Source organism: Hippoglossus stenolepis, chromosome 6 (assembly GCF_022539355.2).
Source record: "Hippoglossus stenolepis isolate QCI-W04-F060 chromosome 6, HSTE1.2, whole genome shotgun sequence".
NCBI classification, from domain to species: Eukaryota; Metazoa; Chordata; class Actinopteri; order Pleuronectiformes; family Pleuronectidae; genus Hippoglossus; species Hippoglossus stenolepis.
In genome coordinates, this window is record NC_061488.1 from 3559534 (window position 1) to 3583943 (window position 24410).

Genomic DNA, 24410 nt, shown 5'->3' on the forward strand with positions numbered 1-24410 from the left:
ACGTGAACAGCTCTTTGTGCAGCAGCGGAGGCTTCAGGGTTCCACAGACTGAGTCCAGCTGCAGGTCTTTTTCTTACTGCAGCTCACTTTGACTGTTTCAGGAAGAAGAGCTGCAACCGGCATCACCACAGACGAAGCAAACAGCCCCAGAACGGGCACTGCACCAGTCGTCATCGTTTCCAGGAGACAGGGAGGAGGTATTCTGGCAGATCTTTCTGACACACACACTTAAAGCAAGTTTTTAATTTAATATCAAGGAGGCGGTTTCATAAATCACACACACACACACACACAGACACAGAGAGAAGCTGTGTGATGAGAGTATCTGTGGCGTATATCGGCCATGCCTGGCAGGATATAAAACTTGTATCTCATCTCTTTCTCTCTGGCCCCGGGTGGATTAGCCTTCCTGGCCGGGATGCAGAGAGCTCGGGGGAAGCGAAGGATGGCACACGCTCTCACGCTCCTCTCCACCCCCCCACCCCACCGTCCTCTTTTATACAGAACCGAGGGGGAAAGAAAACACTCCAGAGAGGAAATATCTGTCATAAGCTCCGGCTCATGCAGAAATGGGAACATACGTTACCTAAATAATCAATACCGTATTATTCCACGTGCGGACATGTGTTATTTTAACCTCAGCTGATCTCCGACCGAACAGCCTCCAGCCGACCAACCACACCCAGGGATAATCTCGCAGTGAGCAAAGCTGTTTTCGTTGCTGATGTCATTTTATGAAACCGCCTTTTTAATGTGATAATGCTGAGCTTAGTGGGCTCTCGTTTTTCACGGGGCTGCTTCCCCCCCCTACGGCCTCTTCTGCAAGAACCAGGCTGATCTGGAAATATAGTTTGGATATTTTATTTTCAAACATCTACAGTTTATAAGTGACCCAGTTTAACTATAGTTACCAGCAGAGGTTTTCAGAAGCACTGACACATATTTGACCACAGAATTATCTGTATCTCTTATGGTGCAATATAATGAAGGTTCCTCTCTACATATTGTAAAACCTACAAACAATGCGTTAACTATTTACTTCTTTACCTTCACCTCATTATGCCGTATAACAGACTTTACACAGCCTCCTAATAATCTTCACAGAGTGTTTAAGGCTGTTCTTATTTGCCTAGTTGCTCTTCTAGGCTTGTTTGTTTAGACGTCATATTTCAAGAATACAATGGCTCTCGACAGCTGACTTTTAAAACCAAAGTGTTTAGTGAAGTGTTGCCCAGCCTGGAGGTCAAGCCCCCCCCCGAGGGGTCATAAATTACATCTGAGGGGTCACGCGATGGTTAACTGAGCAGGAAAGAAGACGACAGAATGGTACACACATGATTTGAATCGTTTAGACTTTTCTTAACTTTTTGTTGTTTTAAAATACTGTGGTCACCAGGCTACAGAACCAGCTCAGCAACAGTTATTTTCCTTTTTCGATTGGTTTGTTTGTTTGTTAATTAGCAGGATTACTCAAAAGCTACTGGACGGATTACCACGGAACTTGGTGGAAGGACGTTTTATGGGGCAGAGAAAAACTCAAGTCCGTGGGAGGATCCAAGACATTTCACTTTTTAGTTTTTCCACATTTTCATTGATTTTTCATGGCTCTTTAGGGGACTGAATATCCTTAAGTGTGTGTGCAAATTGGTGCAGCTGTATTTAAGGGAAGAGGACTGCGCTCTACTGAGTGCTGCTCTAGTTCCTAAACGAAATAACCAAAAACATCCACCACAGATTCCCCAAATCACTTGTGGTGTTGTGTTCGACAAACCACCAGAACATACAGATATTCAGTTTGCAGATATTCAGTCTAATAAAGAAATGATTAATCCATCACGTAGTCACGGTCAGTATCTCGTGGTGGAGGCTGGGGGGTGGTGGTGGTGGGGTTTTCGGTCATGCTTCTCCTGCTCCGAATGCAACTGAACCGATGACGCTCACCATGGTGACAGCCCGGGCTCCACGATCCAGATGTGCAGAATCTGTCTCATGGGGCAGCTGCCCCCAGCTCCCTCAGGCTGTAACCCCCCCACTGCCCTGTCTCACTGCACATGCCGACCATAATGGATGCACACAGGGCCCCGGGCCCGTAGTCACGGCAACCAACTCCTAAGTGGGGCGCAGAGGTCCCCTGATGCGCTCGTGATTTGACCCTTATTCACACCACAGGGGGGCGGAGAACAAATAATAACGTGACTCACAAGATGGCCACTGTGACAGGAGATGACCATCGCTGCTCCATTAACAGCTCGTCAGGAGACCATTAAACAGCAGTAAGTCCACACGGGCCGCACATGGCAAGAACGCCTACGTCACCGACCAACTGACACAAACATGCATGGTTGCTCTGAACGGGTTGCTATGGTGATAAGTTTAGAGCGCGTCTGGGCAGGTTGAGGTTACATGTGCCTGTTAGTGTGCAGGATTGGTCTGGGATCATTTATCTGACAGGGAACGGTGCAGTTAAACGCTGGCGTAAAAAAGCATAATAAACACTGGGATTGTGCTGAGTGAGCTGCAGCTCCGGTGGTTTCTGGCTGCTGACGGAGCGACCAGACCAACGGCTGAGGGGCCGTTTACTGGCCAAGAGTTTCAGAACAACCTCTTGAATTCATTGGGCCTTATTCTCTAAGTTTTTAAATGAAATGTTAAATTACAGTTTGTGTCTTTAAGAGGTTCGTATCAGAGGTAAACAACGAATTCAGACTCAAACCAGCAACAACCAATTATTTGACCACATGGGGTAATTGCCGCTGTCAGGGAGGTTGCGTGGTTACGTGTTTGTTTGTGTATCATCTAGCAGCAATATGCAAAAGCCACTCAAACGATTTCCATGAAATTTTGTGGCAGGGTGTGACACGACCCACGGAAGAGTTCTTAAACTTTTGGTGCAGATTCGGATCGGGGGGCAGATCACTTTCACTTTCTTTAACATTGCGAGATAGAACGTCTTTCAACATTTTGTGGGATGGGAACAGTGGATGCAGATTAAGGGGCGGATCCGGGGTTGGGCCTTGACGGAGGTGCACGCTCTAATGAGTCACTGTGTTACTGTCAGCGTCTTGTTTATCTGGTAATTGGTCCTTAAATCACAATTAGAAGTTCTGGTTATTAGCGATTAGAAGTTAAATTCTTGATTTTACGGCAATGAAGTGATGTAGATCTAATAACGGAATTTGAAAGGATTCAGATTTGGTTTCAATTGCTTTCAAATTTGGTCCTTAACGATTTGTTATATTTTCTAAAGCTCATCATGTGTGATGTAAAGAAACCAGTAACTGCGACGGTCAAATAAAGACAAATATAAGCAGTAGAAGTAAAACTAGCGGGAAAATAATTTCCTCACAAGTATATCCTTGAAATACGATATAAATGCTTGAGGATATGTACTCATTCACTTTCTGTCACAGCCAGTGAGCAAGTCTTGGCTGCTGTGCGTGAGCCGGATGTCTGAGAGCGATGCAGCTGGGCCCGGATGCCCCAGAGGGTTGTGTTTTGGAGGGGGACTCAAGGCTGAGGGGGGCTGGTGGTCTGGGTGGAGAGCGAGCAGGTGGGACGCCAACGACTGAGCCAACACTGGGTCCAGGTACTGACCCAAAACGTACGTCCACCAGCTGCGGCACGGGAGCTAAACCCACAGACAGCGGCCAGCTGGGGCGAGCGAATTAGCCGGTGAGTGATGCAGCGGCGTCGGAGCGCTCCGGTCTCGGTGCCAGCGTACAAATGAGCCCAGCTGTTGAGCAGACTAGATGCTCGCTTCAAGTGATCCTCAGTAATCAGCCGACTGTTTGATATCAATCTGCCGTTTGCTCTCTCTCCTGCGCTCCTCGATATCTTTAATCTCATCTTAATTCAAACTCCTCCACAGAAGGTTTCGTCTGTGTGGAGACTGAAGGAGGCAGGGGGCCGGCGTGGAGGAGGGGAAGCTAAGGGTGGCGACAGGGTGGCCCAGTCTTGTCTGAGGGGCCCATTGTCACAAAGCAGCTTCCTGTCTGGAGAAAAGGCGGCATTTTGTCACAGTATTGATTGCTTTAGTGTCCTAATTGTGGCTGGAGTGCACGGTTGAATGGCTGATTGGAGGCCGGGGCGGGTGGGATCCCCGAGCATATTCCATTCAGCTGTGTTGAGCAGCAGCTCCGGTTATTCTTAGCTGCTTGGCTCTGCCCGGCTCACCCCATCCTCCTCCTCTTCCTCCTCCTCCTCCTCCTGCAGACCACTATGTGGACTAATGCAGGGTCGAGGAGGCTGCGCTGCCTATGCAACGCCAAATATACTCACTGCATTTTCAGAGCAATAACTAGTCACTCAGAAATAAGTCACCTCCTCACACAACCCACAAGAAACGTTACTATGGTGAGAGTACTGTGATATTTATAGTACTACTATGGGACAGTATTTAGGTACCACTGTCCTTTTTTACGATTCAGGGGTTTACAATCGATATGAAACGATGTTATACGACCGTTTTACACAATGTCTTACATTTCTATCATTTATACCATCACACAAAAGCAACTAAGACTTTAGTTACATACCTCCAAACTTTTTAACTTCCCAGAGGCCGTTGGTAGAGACGAGACATTCTGCAGGAAACTATAGTTTGTGTTTCTCTTTGTCTTTTTCCTGCTGTGTTGTTGTATTTTTCTAGCGTGACGGAGGCAGAGAAATCGATGTTTTCACTTTTTCATACATTGTGTCGCTGCTCATTGAATTGATTTATCGAACCAGATCGATGAATCCTCACACCCGTAAAAATACATTAGTTTATGCACCATTTTGTGACGTTCAAGGACAGAAAGCTCGTCAGGCACAGCACAACTAAAGAGGGAGGTGGAGGTTTACCTGCAGCTTCCTAACCAGAACGTAACCTGCCCGTGCTGCAAGACCTAACTTTGACCTTATGACCTCCAAAAGCCTCTGTACTCATCCAACTGGCATTTACATCATCATCCCAAGAATTTAGGGTTTACAATGCCCCATAATGTGTAGTAACCAAATCCTAATGCATTGAAGGTGCAGGGTGAGTTCAAATGTCTCCGGTAACCCCCAACATGTGTTCAAAGCTCTGACTATTGTTCATAAGCCGAAGCTTTTATTTCCACTCGAAGGCTTAGATGTGTCCCTCATACTTACAGCGGCCTGCACTCTGCTCTGACAGAGGAGAACTCAGCTGCTCTATAAATACTGCTCACATTTCTGCACCAGACTGAACTGAACACACTCCTGCACTAATGGCTTCCAAGAAGTGACACGTCCGCCGCAGCCATAATTACTCATTTATGCCTCGATCACAACGTGGTGCAGGCCTGAGCATCAAGCAGGCGCTGAATGCATAGATTCAGGAGCCTGGATCCCATCATCCGTAGGACAGGGGCTGAAAACTCTCAGTGAAGAAGCAACGTAATCAATAGTGACCGAGCCCGTCCTCGAAGAAAAGCCTAAAAAGAAGTGTCTCCTCAGAAACCTCTGACCAGGACAGAAGCAGGAAAGCTCAGTCGGCACGAAGAGAAAGACAGAACCACATTTATATGAGATTCAGACATCTTTAAATCGACGAGTAGACGAATGCAGCTCTGTGAAACGATCACTATTAGGGCCGATTCTGCACAGCTGCTGCGAGCGAAGACAAGACTCTGTAATGCAAATAAGATTAGACAGGGTGTCTCAGAATAGATGTGAGTGCTTCATTTATTTTTACCATTTCTGCATTTCACGTGTTCAGGCCCCACTTTAAAGTCAGTGCAGAGGAAACACTCCCTCGCTGCCAATTTCTCTCAATGGTCACTTTTGGTTTTGAAACAACTCGTCCACCGCACATAAAAATGCATTCTACCAAACTGTATAAATGAAATGTCTGTAAAACAGTTGACAGGACCTGACACTGCAAACCGGGTTGATTGCTTTTATCCATGGAAGATTTCTATTTGTAAAACCTTCACACAGCCTAGAATGTTTATATCAAACCAATGAAAAGTCTGACGGCCGAGCATAGACTGTACGATGGACATCCCGCATCCTCCATGTTGCCGGATGGACAAAACACAAAAGTCAAAATACACTCAAGTGTTCATTTTTCCGGTAAGTTTGGTTTTAAATAGTAATTTGATAGCTGAGACTGAATTATGATTGGACGAATGCGTGTATGGGCAGGACCTTGTGACCCCGGCTTCATCGCCTCATCACGACTGTGCCGACTCTTTGTTTCTCGGTGTTCATATCCAGGATATATTGGCTTCATTTCTGTATAGAGGTGGGATTTGGAGACGTGTGGTCCATCTTTATATAAAGTGTAAAGGGCCAAGCAGGTACGCAGAGATGAGGCCAGCATGGGAAACATCTAAGGCTGAGAAAACTGGAATCATCATTCAATTGAACGAGCGCCACCTTCCACCGTGTGCGGCTGTGGCTTCACTCTGAGGAATCCCCAAAAGCCAGAACCGGGAGAGGATCTCAGAAACATTCAGGTATCTGCATGTGGAGCCAGCTGAGCTTTTACTGTAACAGGCCGGAATCAGAACATCGATCATCCAGAACGTTGTCTGGACTGGAAAACAATGGGGATGGAAGAATGTAAAAGAAGAGGTGAAAGGTAAAGGAGTCTGTCTGCAGAGAGACGAGTGGGAACTTGAGCCCGGATCGTATGTTCCTAATCCCCGAACGCACACAACCTCTCCAAGATCAACACCCCTCGTGTTGTCTTTCTTTTGGCGACCGGGCGAGCTCCCCACCTCAGATGACCAGTCTGCCGGCTGCGGCTGAACTTTTGCCTGTCTGCTCCCGACACCTCCACCCCCCACCTTCCCTGCCACACCCCTGCAAACGCTCCCCCCTCCGTGTGCACGGGTTGGCAGCGTGCTGCGTCTCTGCACGCCGCAGACCACAGCACATAAATCGTGAGGGAATAAAAAACCCAAGAGGCTCCTCAGAAATCACCCTGAAAACACTGAAAAACACAAAGTCAGAAACACGTTGGGTTTTTATCTTTTTCACTGAAGCCACAAACAGAAGCCACGTGTAAAATAAATATCTCAAGTGTTTAAAATAAAGCCTTAACCAAGGACTTTTTGACGGCCAACACCAATACCACAAAAGCCTGACTGATTAATGCCAGTGTAAACTGTCTGACCTTTGCCAGAAACGACAAATGTTCAGTCGTCCCCGTAATTTTTCCACACTGAAATGAAGTTTAGATTTTCACTTGACACATTAATCACTCAGGAAAAACAAGAGTGACGTTCATAAGTTCATAAAAAGCAATAAAGACACTGAGAGAATACGTTTCATTGTGGGTTTTACTGACTGATTGATTTGGGAGACTTTCAAACTCCATACTTCCAACGAGAAATACAGGTTTTTCTGTTACAAGTCTGAAGTCTAAGTTAAAATCAAGATAACTTAGATCAATATATCATCAGAGTTAATCTCCTCAGGCTTTAAAAACGTTTTTGCAAAGTTTTCACAAGCTGAGTGGAAATCAACTGATCTTCAGGTGTAGAATGTGTGGAAATGTCCCTTTAAGACTCCCTGCATGAAAATGAAGCAAATTATTATTATTATAGTTTTCAAAAGAAAGAAAACTAATAAAAATGAAACATTCTCTCCACTGATACAAACTCTACAATATTCTGATATCCTGTATCAGTAAGTCAGTGTCTTGTTGGACCTTGAACAACACATGTGCATATTTTCAGATCCTCCCTTGGCGAGAGACACATTAGTTCTGGCGCTGTCCGACGACCAGCAGGTTCCCAGGCAGGTCGACCGTCCCTGAGCACATCACTGGGATATCATCCCCACTTCAGCTGAACAGATGAATCCCCCCTTCTCAATATGCATGTGAAGAAAATAAGACAAGAGACATCTTTCTGCAGAAACACTCAAGACAAAGAAAACGTCTGCAGCCAAGCTTGTTCCTGCACAAACTCCTGCCAAGGTTTTACCAGACTGCAGACATGTGCAGTGCAGTGCAAAAAAAATCAAGTAGATAGACCAGAACCCGGACTTAAAAAGGATGGGACACAAAAATGACTGACCTGATGGTGGCGCTAGAGGGTAAAAGGTCAGGGGATCATCAAAAATAAAATATATCATAGAGGGAACTGTGAATTTCACACTGTCCGACTGCAGATGTTGAAGCAGCTCACCAAAAACCCATAAAAGTCAACCTCAATGTCAGGGGATGAGCTGGGTTCATCCTCAGAGGATCATTAATCTTCTTACAGAATTTCATGGCAAATGTGTAATTGTTGAAATCTGAAAGCCGTGGACCCACTGAGACATATTTAAATTCAAATGATGCGTTCACTGACCAACCACGGCTCTTTATCCACAGCCCAAAGTTTATAAACTCGCAGATCACAGCTCATTGACTCCTGCAAACATACACAGGACTCCGGCTGCCAAACCCTGAGTCCCGACCCCGACGCTTTGAGAGTGTCCCTGCCCCTGGGGAGCGAGCAGCTGCCCTGAGCCCCCCCCCCCGCCACTCCCATGTTCTAATCACACTCCAGGCTCAGGCTGCACAGAGCTACATACAAACAAGAAGGGGGTTTGGCTGCCAAAAGAAAAACCAGAACGTGTTTCACACTGACGGCTGCTGACCCACAGCAACAGCTGGAGGCATGTTTTTCCCGCTCCTTTTGAAATCCTGTCCACCCCAAACCCGGCCCACCAGGACAACATGGAGTCTAACGCAGGACAAAGACATCCACATAATTTGTATTGAAGCAAAAATACACATTTACATGAGTTGAAATAAGGGGGGGGAATAATCAGCAGATGATAAAAGGCCCTTTCAAGTACAAAATATGCAAATGTGACAATCACTGCTGCTTTGTGCTCCTTGAAGTTGGTTTTAAAACCCTCAACAACACCGTTTCCATTTATAACTCATCAGCTCAGGGACTCAAGCAGCAGACAAAACATCTGCATCAACTAATCTTCTGCTCAGATTAATTTGGGGGAACACGACCCAAGTGAAGCCGGAGTCATTAGCTAAATGTTAAAAGCAGAGTTCTTCCGGTTGAGTAGAAAATATGGACGAACGTGTCCATGTGCGTTCCTGAACTCCACAGCGTGAAGCCCTGATTACAGTGATGTGGCAGAAAGTTTCTCTCCTGCTACTCAGGAGTTGGATCTGTGAGGTTTTTCTTTTCCTGTGTCAGCCTTTCCACCAATATCTCAGAGTTTTAACTATGGGTCAGCTTTGGAACAGATGTCTTCTGCACAATATCGCCTTTCATTATGTGGCTGCAGAGATTTCAGTGCTGGAGAGAGTCAGAAGAAAGACTTATAAGAGCATTATCGCGTCCACAAGGGATTTGATCATTAGTTCCTCCTGGGTGTCAATCAGTGTTGGAGGACAGGACAGTGCACACAGAAGAACCACGACTACTGAGGTTTATCTGGGAATCATGAGAGGATTAAAACCTGTGTGGCGAGAGGACGTGTGGAGGAGGTGGTATCGTAACATCCTCACTGGGCCACACTTCAGTTTATAGTTCTTAATCTTTTATATTATAGTGAATATAATATCTTTGGGTTTTTGATTGTTGGTCGAACAAAACAAGGAGCGAGAAGACGTCACTTTGGGCTTTGGGAACTTTAATCATGAAAGTTTAATCCATTTTATGTTGCAAATCAACATTACAAAGCAGTAATAAGCAATATCTGTTTGATTATAATTTTATTTAGTATTTGACAATTACATTTTGGGTGTTTTGTGAAGGATCTGAGGATTTCCCCTGTTTAATATGATTGTAAATTCGCTATTTGAGTTTAGGACAGTTGGTTAAAGTTGGGTTGGGAAACAGTGACGGAACTTCTCACTATTTTATGACATTTTTATAAAGTACAAGATGAGACAGCTGAAGATAATCATAGCATTTATCGATAAAGAAAACAGCTGTTTTGCGAGTCAGAGCATCTTTGGGTCAAAACGTCACCGGGAGCACATGAAATGATTCCGCTCAATCCGCTGTTTAAAATCCAATCAGACTTTGAAGCAGCCTCTATTTGAAGTATACTGGAAAACACATCTTGCTCTTGTGTGCATTTGCCGACGTTCTCTGTGGACGCTGAAACTCCCCGTGTCAGCTGTGGAAAGGTTTAGAGATGTGGCATCCGACAGTAAGGATGTGCAGACGAGGATGATCTGTCCTTTTAACTGTGATTTCAATTTAGTCTCAAAGTTTTAAACTCGATGTGGTCGGCTCCTCTCGGAGTCTTTCCACACGCCGTCCGTGTTCCTGAAAGCCTCTTTGTGGTTTGAGCTCTATTAGCTACTAATAAATCCCCCACGTCTGCCCTGAGCATCACAACCACAGCGCAGGAGATTATAGGGGATCTGTCAGCAACAACCGACGACACTCGGTCCAGACAAAGAGCTAAATCGACTGCACATAACGAGACAGTGCACTCGTGGAGGAGAAGGGGACAAAAACAGGGGTTTCAAGAACAAAACGCAGATGTCAATTTCAGGGTTTACAGTGAATCTGGCCATGTGCTGCTGCCCCCCCACCCCACCTGAACTTCCTGCTGACAGCACTGTTCTTGGAAGCTGAGGAGGAACGCAGCTGGAAAAAAAAAAAAGACGACAATGAGCGGGAACGCGGCCAGTGATGTCCTGCGTGGCCTTGAGTTATTGTGGGTCAGCGATGAAGCCATAAACAGCAACTCCCACTTTGATATCTGCACAGGAAGAAACAACAACGACTTCGCTTTCACTGTCCGGATAAAACATCAGCGTGAACGAACAAAAACCCGCGGAGGGGAGAGCGGGGCGGGTGTGATGCAACAGTCTGTAACTAGACTTAACAGAGGATCACGTTCAAGTGGCCTTTTTTTAAACAAACCACAGCATCTTCCTGCTCCACTTGAGCAACGGTCGGGAAATTACAGAGTTCAAACAACTAAAACAGGCAAAGAAATCAAACCCTGGTTCAGGGAATTAGAGAAAGATTTTACGTTTAAAGAACTGAAAACTAGTGGAAGGACAGTTAAATGTGATAGTTTCAGGCTTAAGTGTGTATTTTCAGGAAAGTGCTTTGAAAAGTTGAGTGAACAGGCAACGTGAGAGTATGAATTTGCAGCTTTACTAGTTTAAAGTCCCTATAAGCTTTTTTATTTACTCTAAACTTGAGTTCTGTATCTTGTATGTAGTGTATGTGGTACAAAACAAAGAGCCTATGGGGTTCAGTGCCTTGCCCGACGACACTTTGACATGTGGACTGGATGAGCCAGCGAGCGAACCACCAACCTTGCAATTAGTCCACCACTTGCTCTACCTCCTGAGCCACAGCCGCCCCCCCCCAACCTGTTGGTTATGAATCTAGATGAAATGATCTCCAAAGATCTGGAGACAATAGATTTCAGTTTTTAAATCTGGATCAGTGGTAAAAATGATTAGCTGCTGGGGAAGCTAAAAAAAACAAACAATGCCCTGATGTAGATGTTCAGCAGCGAGGACCTGATGTTAAACAGAGGCGTACCGCTGCATGCTGGGTAATGGGAGGGCGTTAATATTGGCTCCAATTAGTCTTTTTGACAAACCAGCTGGGTGTAGTGGCCGTGCATAATGCAATGACAGCTCCATCCACTCCTCATCAGCTACATGGTGGTTGGGTCGTGTAATTAGGCCACCGCAGCCCGTGGGGAAATGGCACTTCAGACCAGGGGGTTCAACAAAGACGAGCATGTAGCGGGAACTGTTGCAGGGATTCAACCCTTTACGCACGACACCGTCATCAGCTGGGTCTGCGAGTGCTTCCTGTGTGCCATCACGAGGGAAACAGATATGAATGGACCGTCTCAAAACCCGACTGTTTGTTATTAAAATAGGATGCAAGAGGATGTGTGCGACGCAACAGCAGCGTTGTCAGAGCGCGTGGGGGGGGGGGGGAGTGGGACGCTGTTGATCATTGGAGAGGTGGGCGGGGGGGGGTGGGGGGTAAAGAAAGGTCAGGATATGCGAGGTCTCGACTGGCGGCGCAGGTTTATATTAACTCAGGGTGGTCCGAGATGACTGCAGCTCACAAAAATGTCAATGAAGATATTCGGGACGAGGGAGACGAAAGAGAGAAAGAACACACACACTCTCACACACACACACACACACACTCACACTCACACTCACACTCACACTCTCACACAGAGGATTCAGAAGAGGCCTGGGCTGTGAGAACCCGGCCTGCACAATGTTCCATTGAAGGGAGGAAGACAATGAGGCCTACAGACGTCGTTGCTTCTCGCAGTTCTTTTTCTGGGCAGCACACCAGGCTGCCGGGGCAAAACAAACCCCCGACACAAGAGTAAAGCCGGGCAGAGCCTTCAGTCCTTCAGCGTAACACCCTGACATTTCGGTGGAATAGCTCAGTGAAATCCCCTACGCAGACGTGATGTGTCCGTGGTGGGGCTGAGCTGGGAGTCTTCCCGGCATATTTGTGGGCTAAACACGCAGCTTGGCTCGCACTAGAAAGACATACCAGACGTGTGAAGCATGCGGCTCTTTCCTGTCTCGAAGCTTGGGAGATGGGGCTCGAAAGAAACAACGGCTGGAAAACGACAGTCGGCTTCCATGTGAAATACGCTGACACCCCCTTCCACTGCAAAAAAAACACTCAAAACGTCTGCTGTTTTACATTTGATCCCAAAAACTAGACAATACAAATTAAGCAGCCTCGGAGGACGCACCCTGAACAACATGTGGAGCCGGTGTCCGCCCATCGATCCTGTGAATGTCACAGAGTCAGTTCAGCTGACTGGAGGAAAGTCAGAGGACACATGTTGGACCCTCTCATTTCCACCAGGTGTTTCCTGTGGTGCCAAGTCAGCAACGTGCCCCTGACGTCAGCTCCTGGCACTGCACTCGTGACCCCTGACCCCTTCCCATCAGTCCGTGGACCTGGATGCTGATGTCACTCCTGGGTCAACAGAGAACTAACCTGGACCCTGACATGAAGGTTTTTCCACATTTCGCCGGTAGGTCAACAAGTGAAAAGACAATAGCGGCTACTCGTCTCTATCTTTCCCTGTTGTGAGAAAAAACGCAGGCAACAGGAAAATCAAGATTGACACTTGATGTGCAGAAAAGCAGTGAAGTGAAGCTGAGCGTCCTCGGTTAACGATGCTGAAACATGGCACTGGAAACGACTCCCTGGAGAACTGCATCTACAGTGGTTCTGCCGGCGCAGGGGGAGAAAAGAGCCGAATTACACAGTTGTGTGAGAAAGAAGTCGATTCGAGTCGAGTCACGGCTCATTGGTCTCCTCACAAAACCACGCTCTGCAGAGACGACCCCAACAAACATCAACAGCAGAGAGAAAACAACCAGTTCAGAGGGATGAAAAGACTTCAGGCTGATCTAGAGAGGTTTATAAAAGGATCCAAACTCCGGTAGATGGAAAAAATAGGTGAACAAATGTTAGAGAAGCTGCCAAACATCAGTCTGCAGCAGCTTGTGGTCATTTTCAATCAAAAAGACCAAATTTGACCTGATAGCGTCTCAGCAGTGATGATTGGTCGGTTTCTCAGAAATCCCAACATGCATCTTCAACTCGTTTGGATTATATTGTCAGGTGAACGGTCCCAAACCAAAAATTAGACCAACTATTAACGATCCGCTTCATTATCAATTACACTAATGATTATTTCTCTGATAAGCCATCTGATGTTTGGTCTCATTACAAGATCCTTAAGCCCGACGTTGTGCGATTCTTCAGGACAAATAGTTCAAAATCCAACTATATTCAACTCTGTGTAATTTGAAACTAGGAAAAGCCGTAAATTCTCAGATTTTATGACCAGGAACCATGAGATGCTCGTAAAAGTTTATTCGAAACTGAGATGCGATTCATTTCTCATTAAAATAGTTGCCGATTAAAATTCATGCCAGTGACATTAAGAATTGTTGAAGGTTCGGCCAAAAATCATTCAATGTTCAATCAAATAAAACGGAGATAATCTTAAAACCCTGCGACTAAAAGCTTAGTTAAGTGTTCCTTCACTTGCTGTAGGTTGTTGGAATAAAGATCAGGGGTGTTTGAGGGATTTATTCCGTGACTCAGGTCTGGGTGTCATCACGGAGGAGTCAGCCGCCTCCTCACACTCACACCACCTCCCCGGGGGTTTTTGCCCTTCACTCCCAACCTGCTTTTGATATTGGGACCGACTGACGCACATCCTGACCCGTCCCTCGACCCGGTTCTGGCCCGGCCCCCGACCAGAAGTCTGCCCCCGCACACAGAGGAAGGCAGGGAGTGACGGAAGAGGGGAAGAGAAGGGGAGCGAGAGAGAGAGGGACGAAACAAATGAAAAACAGATGCGAGCACATGTGATTCAGCATTTCGCAACCGAGCAGCGACGGCGGATCCCCAAGATTTCTCTCCCTCTGTAGCTCTTCACACTTTCAGGGTAACGGCTTCGTGTTTCTCTTGGACGTGCGTTTGTTTCATATATTCCCCAGGTGACGACAAACGGCCACAGCTGTACGGCAGAAACCCCCAACTCATATCAATAACTTCATCCCACTTCCTGAGCCACAGGGTGATAAACCTTTAGCACGGGCTGATGTTGACACACCTGGAAACGATCCAGTCACGTTCCCCTGGAGACTGCGGATTCCTGCAGCCGCCTGGTCGTCGGCCGCTAAGTTTCAGAGACATGACATTAAACAGTGAGGAGCTCTGTTTCCAGCCATTAAGAGTCTGGTGGTACAATAAGACCAAATACAAGTCGTCACATCTACGAGTCTGCTGACAAGTGACGCACGGCCGCGACAAGAGCCGAGTCCAGTCACTGTTTCCCCCGATAGGACGGTTCCTCACATTCTGCCGCTGACTGGAGGGCCTGCTCTAAATAGATGAAAACAGAAAACCCCCCGAAGCAAAGGTCTAACAAGACAGCTGAGAGATGCTCCACAAGATAGGAGAGAGATGCTGTGTGCGGAGGAAATTGGCTATTTTCCAATTAGTCGTCCAACTTGAATGTAAAAGTGGTGAAACGGTGAACACGCCGCCGCACTAATGAGAAAACCTGATACAGATTAATGCGATTTCTAAGACTTAGAGCTTGAACCTCTCTGAAGCAGCGTTTTCTAGGTCACGCACTCGAGAGAGGGAGAAGGGGAGAGAGAGAGAGAGAGAGAGAGAGAGAGAGAGAGAGAGAGAGAGAGAGAGAGAGAGAGAGAGAGAGAGCAATTTAAAACAACCCAGCCTCTGAAAGCAGTTAAAGAAATAGTTTGGTGTTGTGGGAAACTGCTTTATTCATCAAGTCTGTATTTTTCGTCCTAAATTGTCACACGTCACACGACCTCCTTCACGTCGTGAATCAAAAACTTTCCCTCCATCATTAAAGTTTTTGCACCGAGTTTGATTTGTCTGCCTCTTCAGAATCTGTCACGGTCGTTCCAGAGAGAGTTGTTTCTGGTTTTTATTGGACTATGGATTAAAGAAGCGGATAAAAAAGACGGACTTGGTGTGAAAAGAGTGTTAATATATAAATTTGATTTAGCATCAAACCTGGAAACAGACAGAAAACCATGAGTCAGGACAGATTTTCAGTTCAGTTTGTGCTAAGCTAAGCCAACGGGCTCTAACTCTATATTCATTGGGACGGTAGCAAACAAGAAAAAGAGCGATCAGAGAAAAGAAACTCTCCTGCATCTGACGTCGTACTTTACATTACGGATAATCCAGGGGGAGCATCAGTCAGACTGTTTACATTAACTCTGAATTACCGTCCATTTCATCGGACGTGCACGGAGTCACGTTGCACCTTAACTCGCTTTTTCGGGGTCACGACGGGTTGAAGGTGCGCAGATGATACGAGAGACTCCGGCAAACCTGTTGTTAGCTACGCTCTGGTTCGTCGATTTCTACTGGATGATTCCCCCGGGGGTCAAACACATGACCGAGTCTGTCCCGCGGGCAAACTGGAGCCCGTCTCTGACATATCAAGGAGGAAAGTGGATTTTCGAAAAAACAGCATGAGACATCTGATATCTGCAGCCATACAGAATTAACATCAGATGTTCAGTCTCCATTACCATAATCCAATCTGCTTGGGTAAACAAATGTGGAGTTGTGAGCGAGGTTGTTCACCCGCGCTGTGAAGAAAGACCAGAGGCCTGGATTATCTGTATTAAAAGTGTGTTTCCCCGTGTGTGTGATGCTGGAGCAGCTCTTGTTCGTCATCGCTGGTTTTATTCACCGTGGCCTGCAATAGGAATGCCAATTTAATACAAGTCATCCATCATTCAGGGCTCAGGATGTTGCCATAGTGCTGATTCAATGTCTGCGGCGCAGCAAGCGCAACCTGTGGCAACACCGGATGGCTGGTTTGAAAGAGAGAAGAGGAATTGAGCCTCGGATTTCATCACTTTCATCACTTTTCACTCTCCTTTTCCCTGGTTTGGGCTCTTTGTCACTTCTCAGGACGTCTGACAGGAGCAGATTAGTGTTCAGCATGCAGCAGCCCAGCTTCTCACGGCCCTTTGTGGGCGAAACGTCTCGCTATTCATTAAAATGGAAGGAGAGGGACGGTCACGCAGAGCTCATGCAGCGAGTCCCCTCCTCCAACAAAAAGGGATGACGTCATCTCCAATCTCCATTTCCAACAAATCGTCAATTCCCTTCTCGAGCATAGAAATGGAGGCAGAGCAGTAACTCACGCTGTGTGAACTGATTAAACCTGCACGTGCTCTTCCTCGTCTATGAGCGATGAGCCACACAAACAACCAAACAGTCTGAAGTGTAACAGTGAGCATTTCTAAATTAAGAGCAGACGATAAAAAGGTCGAGCAAAGTTTTTTGCCAAAGCAGTTTCTAGCAAGTTGCAAATCTGTTGTTCTACATTAAAACCATTTACAAAAACAAATATCTCTCGGTTAAAAAACCCAGACGAAGATGTGAAGAGAGTCCGGGGGGGGATGTAACAATGATCACGTGATCTCCGCAGCATGGTTAATACATCACTTCCTGTCTCTGCACCTGAATAATGCAGAGATTGTGTTGCTGTTGTGAACGCGTCTGTGCAGAAAACCTCCCGCTGTGTTGTGCATGTGTTGAAAGGTAAACTCTGGGTAAACTCCGGACCCGATTCTCCGGATTCTACCCGCGGGTCATGTCTGAAAATGTCTCTATGTCCCTGTAAACACTGTGAAGTGACACTCTGGTCGTCTTTGTGAAGCTGCCCCACTTGCTCTGGAGCCTGCTGAGCTCTGAGACCCCTTCATCTGGTCTCATTTAAAAAAAAGATGAAAGTCTTTCCCCGCTAATGGCGCAGCGCCTTTTCAGCAGGAGGCCGACAGCTCCGTGATTAAGACATCACATCGCTCCACTGTTGGTATCATTAGATCTATTTGCGTTCCCTCACATCACAGTGACACCAGTTGGGGTGTTAAGCCTCCAGGTGTGACAAGTTGCCATCCAGGGATTGAGCTGAATGTGGGCCAATCCCTGATTAAGACACAGGGGCCATCAAACCGCACACTGCTGCCTTAATCCCCGTCACTTTCATTACCTGGATGTTGTTAGCTGCGGCGCTCGGAGCTCGCTGACGCCTTTAACAAGATGGCGAAGGCGCCGGCAGGCCAGCGCCGCTGAGCGCTCGGCCATTAAATCAAGCACACGGATGAAATTGAAAATAGCAGAATGAACTCCCGTGGGCGGGGGAGACGATGGTGGAGCAGGAGTTTAATGCGTCTAACGTGTAAGTCACAAGCAGAGGTCACTGAACCAGCTGCAGGAAACAGGCTGGATGAGTCCTTCATTCAGCTTCAGACCTCAGAAACAGTACGATTATAAAATATTCAGATCCTTTCATGACGTGAGAGTTTCAACACCAAACTGTAAAAGTATTTAGCCACTAGTAAAAGTCCTGTGTTCAAAATGTGAATGAAGTATAAGTATGTAAATCAGAAAAGGTAAAAGTGCTGATTCTATCTGCAAACAGTATATTACGTAATTATTATTGTAAGTTTCTGCTGATGAATCAATAATTAAGCAGTTTTACTGCAGTAGCTGCACAAGGACGTGGAACCTGACTCTGTTACTATAGTTACTGCAAGGAGTCTCTGTCTGTATCGTTCATCCCATGTGTTTGATTCAATCAACAATGAAACAAACAAAAGATTTTAAAATTTTAAATTAAACAATAAAAGCCCATGAAAAGTAAGAAGTACAAATTCCCCATTAATTCAAATGGCAATTAAATCTATATTATTTGCCTTTTCAAGTAAGAATCGTCTTAGTGGTTTCATCTATGACAAAATATTACATTAAGCAAATTTGTCATTTTTAAGTCTTAATCTGTGAAGTAACTTAAGTTATTGAATAAATGTGGTGGAGTAAAAAAATACATCATCTCCATCTAAACTGTGGTGAAGCAGTATAATGTACAAGTACCTCGAGACTGTACTTTAGCACAGTACTTGAGTAAATGTACTTGTAAAGATATCAGTTAGACGGATGTGACGGACAAAGTGTTTTTTCCATCACAACAGCGGAGCCCCCCCCCCTCCACTGTCCGAAGTCCCAGTCCTGGGGAGGAGCTGAACAGAGGAGCCACTGACACACATTCAAGATGGAAGCAGGTCAGTCTGAAGTGGAGCAGAAGCAAGAAGACCACGCAGCAGAAATCACTTCCAGCTGCAGATCGTCCAGAAACACCAGCGACGTCCTCCAAACGCAAAGATGACACGACGGTGAACTGAGACGAACCCGATGCTGGATTCAGCTCAGTGACTCAGAGCAATAAGGCCTCAGATCAGATGTTGTCGGGACCAATTTGAATCCAACACGTGGAGAAGTAATAAACAGCAACGATCTGAAATCAGGGAGATCGAAGACGCTAAAGTTCATCTGCATAAATTTAAATATTAACTCAAGCATTAAATCCTTCCCACCAGATAATGGGACAGATTCTTGAAATGTAAAAGTCCAGTACTTCCCAGTTCACTAGACAAGGGACATGGAGGAATGCAGTTTGAATTGGCTTTGAAAAGTCGAGCACTGATGCAGATCTGACCCCTAATCAGCTGGACGCCAACAAGCTGAAGACATTATTTTGTTGTCTTTCGTGATTAGAAACTGTTTTTTCCACTGTTGGTTCGACCAAAACCAACATCTGAAGAATCTTTGGTTTCTTCTTTGGAAGAAAAAAACAACTCTCACTGTTATCTCACATTTTATAGACCACACGTAGAAATCAAGAGGACGATCTGTTGATAGTTAAAATATTATTTTGCTGCACACACAACATTGTCATCTTTAGACACTACCGAGGAAAACAGGGACCAAAACAGTTAATTGATACAAAATGAAGTTAATAAATCCCCATTATTCCAGGTCCCAGTTCACCCACTGATCACTTTATAACATTCATAACAAGTTGTTTCACGTCATGCATCCTTCCAAATGAAATCTACTGACTATGACCTTAATGTTCCTCTAAACAGGCGAAGATAATTCACTCCTTCGAAGCAGGACGTTTCCCCGGATGCTTGACATTCCTTCAAACCAGGCGATTTGACATGCGCCACCCCCCCCCCCCCTCCTCCTACCCTGTCATCTGACTTTGTGTCACAGATCCATCCATCCAGTCGTTCTCCCGCAGACACTGGATACACACAAGCAGCGAGCGCCACAGGTCATTGGCCTTGGATTCCCCGCCTGTCGGGGGCTCTCTGCTCGCCGCTCTCTGAGTCGGCGACGGGCCCGTCACCGCGAAGGGCGGCCTCGCCTCAGCTCCCCGCCCCCAGCTGTTCACACGGGAGGAGAGGGGGTCTGTGCCCTGGGCCATTCAGACGCAGAGAGACGAGTCTGTCTCTCAGCGGAAACAAGACGCTGACTGGACAATAGTCATATTCTGCTGGGACGCGGGAAAGGATCATCGTGGCCAAAAGCTCGGTATAGAGACCGGAGCCATTCATGGTGGATCTGACCAGTTTAGAATGTATAGTTTAAAACAAGCTGAGAAATGAGTCAGGATTAAGTTCAGAGACAACTTTTTGTGATGAACAATTATCGACAGCAGCAAAATGCAGGATGTGGTTTGATTGGGTGGAGGGTGTCTGTCTGTGTCAGGTTCAAAAGCACCTTGGTTCAGTTTAGATATAAATAAACGTGTCTGAAGTCACGGTGAACTTTTTCTGTATTAAACTCCCCGACATTAGAAACACTTAATGAGGCTGTAGTCTTTGGCAGAGAGCATTAAAATGATTATAAGAAAACAGCTTTCTGTCAAACTAAATGTTCTCTGATATGATTTTCCTTTTGTTCCTATCATAGTAAACTGAATATCTTTGAACACTGGACCGTTGCTGGGACAAAATATGACAAATTCTTTAATGTCGTCACGGATTTCCGGGAAATAATGAGTCAAGTGCAGAAAGATCCGTCCCAGCTCTTAGACGACTGGATGTGTTTGAGGACTGAACCGTTGCCTGGACAAAATAAAACATTATTAAACGTCATCATGGATTCTGGTAAATGACGACACACAGCGATCTGTCCCAAACAGCTGAGGGTCCTCAGAGTGTCGCCTGAACCCCGAGAGGCTTTTATATAACAATGTATACACCAAACAACAGACTGAGGAAGTCACGATGGATGAAAACCATCATTAGCGATCTTTTCTTACGGACGACAATAGCAGTCACCGGCCTCCCTCGAACATTATCCCCTCACAGAATGCGAGTGTGGCCTCAAATTAACATGTCAGTGGGGAGAACACAGCTCAAACGTCGCGTGTTGCCAATGTTGTGCCGGAGCAAACACAAACACACGAGTTCCTGCGGCCTTGTATTCATTACAGACCACTTTCCCAAAACAGATGTGGGGAGCATCGCTGGTTGCGAACTCACATCTGGAGTATCCATGGAGACGAGGGGCAAAACACAAACAGTTCGCTGGACAGATCTTCAGGCTCTGGACCGGACGGGGTTATTTGTCACGTTGTCTGGAAGCAGATTCATCGTCTGCGAGTTTGAGTCCCGCCTTAGCGCGTGACGGTTAAAAGGCCAAAGCTCGAGCTAAAGAATATGCGGGGGGAAACTGTGCGGAACTGATTTGCGGCGTGATTTTACATGTGTGGGAATCTGCGCGTCGTGCCAGTCCTGCTTGTGAAAAGTCTGGATTTTCCTGTATTCTCAAACCGCTGCTTCCTTCCAGTCCTCCACCTCCAGGCTTGTTACACAACACTTCATGCTGCAGCGCCGCTTTTAGCTCCACAACGGAGCCATTTGGATGTTCTCTAAAAACACTGTTACAGGCCTCAGTGGCTGCGAGGAACACGTCTACTTCTCGTCGTTTAAACATCCTGCGCAGCAGATAAAAGCTCAGGATGACTCCAGCTAATAGGGACATCTTTCTACAGGGGGACATGGGGAGGGAGGGGGGGAGGCATATTCTAACTCCACATTCACAGATCCAGTCAGATAAGAGACGACTTTATCGACCCAAATAAAAACAAGAAACAATGAGGCATAGATAATGAGGCTGGTGACTCTTTGCTCAGCGTATGAAACGAGGACGGAGAAGGTTTGTGACATTAAGCTGCCACAGGCTGGAAGTCTTTGATTTGGGGAGAATCTTTCTCAGGTGCAGTGTTGGAAAGTATCTTCTCAAGTACTGGACTTTCATTTTTTGGTACTTTGCACAAAAAAAGGCATCATCGCCTCAAAGCACGAAGAAGAAGGTTCTTGGTTTGAGTCTCTTTCTAGGTGGAGCATGTTCTCCCCATGTCTGCATTGGTTTTCTCCCTGTACTCCGACATTTCCTGAAGTTTTGCAGAGGGGATGTATGTGAGAACGTTAACGTGTCCAAGTCAGTTGCAGCGGACTTTCTCCAGAGTTTCCCCGGCCAAATTTTCCTCTTATTTTGAAACTGTCTGACCCAGACAACCTCCTGCTGCGTTCCTCATGTGTGAAACTTTCCAGAAAAATGTCCTGACCTGTCTAGACATTTTCCAGAGTTTGTTTCTGAAAACTGCTAATGTGTCGACCCGCTCACCCGTGACACTTAAAAGATCAGCGGTATAATGGATGGATGAACACATATGGGCAGAAGTTACTGTAGCATGAAATATACAATGCATAGTTAAACATAGTTAAAAGATGAGATACTGAGTGAACCTGATCTTCTACGTTTGTCTCTGCAGCCTGTGATACATTTAAATTTAAAGTTATATCTGTAATAATATATGCTTTATGTTTTCTAAACTTTTACTTCTAACGCAGTCGCCTCTCCTCTGATTGTTTAACTGTCACTTCAGCTCCAGGATCTTGCAGCTCTGCGGCTGTAACCGGACGCCGGCTCAGTCTCACCTCACGGCCTCTCGACTCTCTGGGAGCGGAGGAACCACGTTCTGATGTGGGTGTAGAAAATTCCTGTCGTATTTGTGTAACCTCGGGTGTGCGGCGGTCAGACGCTCGAGCTCCGACTCCGAGAGGAAACCTTCAGTTTGCTCTGATCCAGTGATCGGAGACGCCGTTTGAACTTCAGCTAAAACAAACCATCTGCTGAGTATGAAGCAGCTGTTTGGATTGATTCATCACTTGAGTCATATTCGCTGTTTTCCTCTGTCTCAGGTGAAAGTTATCAGAAGATCTTCAGGTTTTTAAACGTTAAATCTCACGACAGCAGCTGTTTCAGATCATGCGAGGTGACTCTTTTTCCACTTTTCTCTGACGCTTCATGAACCCGATGATTCACTGATAGTGAGAATCAGGATTAGTTGTAACCCCATTTTGAACTGGAGCTAATTTACGATTGGAAATCTAAACGTCCATGACGGTAAATCACCGGTTTCCTTTAGTTCCTCTTGATCAGGACAATGATATATATCATTAATACAGGAAGCCAGAGGTGGAGGAAGTATTCAGATCCTTTTACTGAAGAAAGAGTACTCATCATACACTGTGAAAAATACTATACTACGAGTAAAAGTACTCGAGTGTCACAGTATTATATTAATATATCAAATTATTATTATTCAGCATTTCAGAGAGACACCTTAGTGCCTTATCTTATCCAACCAACCATCCCTAAGAAGGTTACATTCAGTTAAGTGAATACACAGTACTTAGTTAGTACTTGTTGAGAGCTTGAACAGAATCTCAGTTATAATATCATGTATACTATACATTATATTACTTTAACTACTTTTATAATGACCTATATTTATACTGTATGTATATATATCACAGTATTTATCTCAGATTATACTATATTGTACTTGGGATGAGCTATTTCACCATCATATTTCCATTTCATTTGACTTATAATAAACACACATATATATATATGCTATGTACATATATACATTGCAGTATAGACAATATGATCAGGTTATGAATATGCAGAACTGTTGACATCTTAATTGATTCAGGATCTGTCTGTAATATAATTGCGGTTTGTAAAGTGACTGGTAAATTAATTTAAACAGATTTACTGTTAAGAAATAAGAAAACCAGTGTCAGGAAAAGGGTGGAAGTCGATGAAGAAACGTGACGACATGTCTTTCTGCAGCCTCCAGTCCCATGTGACAGCTCATGAGGCTGCACTGCTCCTTCATCACCCTCCTCTTCCTCACCCTCCTCTTCCTCACTGCTGGTGCACGGGTCCACACTGGGACTGTAAACCTGCGTTTCATCACGTTTCAGAGCGACATTCCCATGCAACCTGCAGAAAGTGAGTGAACCCACCACGGGTGAACTGAGCTGAGGCGTTCAACAGTTCACTGGGAACACTGGGAACACTGGGAAACGGAGTTTTCTCCTTCTTACCTAAACCGGGGAGAGTCTTTGATGCAGTCTTCAAAATCCACCGTCATTTTCTCACCGAGGGTTGTTTTGTTTTCTTCTCCAACGCGGTTTAAAACGCGGGGCTCATGTCCCGGGTAGATTCAGGGGTTAGTATCCGACACAGAGAGCCTGGCTCCGGGTGGGGGGGGGGCTGCTGCTGCTGCTGCTGCGGCCGCTCGCTGCTTCACTCGCTCCGGGTCTGAAGCTCCGGAGCGAGGCGGCAGAGCCGGAGCCCCGCGCCGCGTTCAGGGGCTGCTCGTACACACGGAGATCACACACTCCAGGCTAGTTTACTTATAGAGGCACATTTAGAAACAAGCAGCGTTGAAACCACGTGATGGACAATTAAAAAGATGAAGATGCGCGTGTGAATAAAACATATAACGTTTTGTGAAGCTGTGTCTATCTCTCTCCACCACTTTCTACCACTGCATTATATCATTTAAAACCACAACGGTTCTAATATTTCCGATCGTGCTTGAACGCAGCACATGCTCAACCCCCTGCATGACTACGTCGAACACTGACGTCACGTTCCAACTCATTTGAATCGACTCGACCTGATTTCTCTGTTCAGTGACATCATCAGTATTTTACTCCTGGAATTAAA

General features: G+C 45.8%; 1 protein-coding gene across 4 annotated transcripts in view; it reads right to left on the reverse strand.

Moving 5' to 3' along the window:
• The window catches only part of acap3a (ArfGAP with coiled-coil, ankyrin repeat and PH domains 3a), a 59343-nt gene extending 35329 nt beyond the window's left edge, over positions 1 to 24014 (reverse strand). For all 4 annotated transcript variants that reach the window (XM_035158724.2, XM_035158723.2, XM_035158722.2 and 1 more), the window contains exon 1: positions 23783 to 24014. In XM_035158724.2, the coding sequence (XP_035014615.1) occupies positions 23783 to 23829 (47 nt within the window). In that variant the 5' untranslated portion in view covers positions 23830 to 24014. The remainder of the gene's footprint in view (positions 1 to 23782) is intronic.
• Between the last annotated feature and the right edge of the window lie 396 nt (positions 24015 to 24410).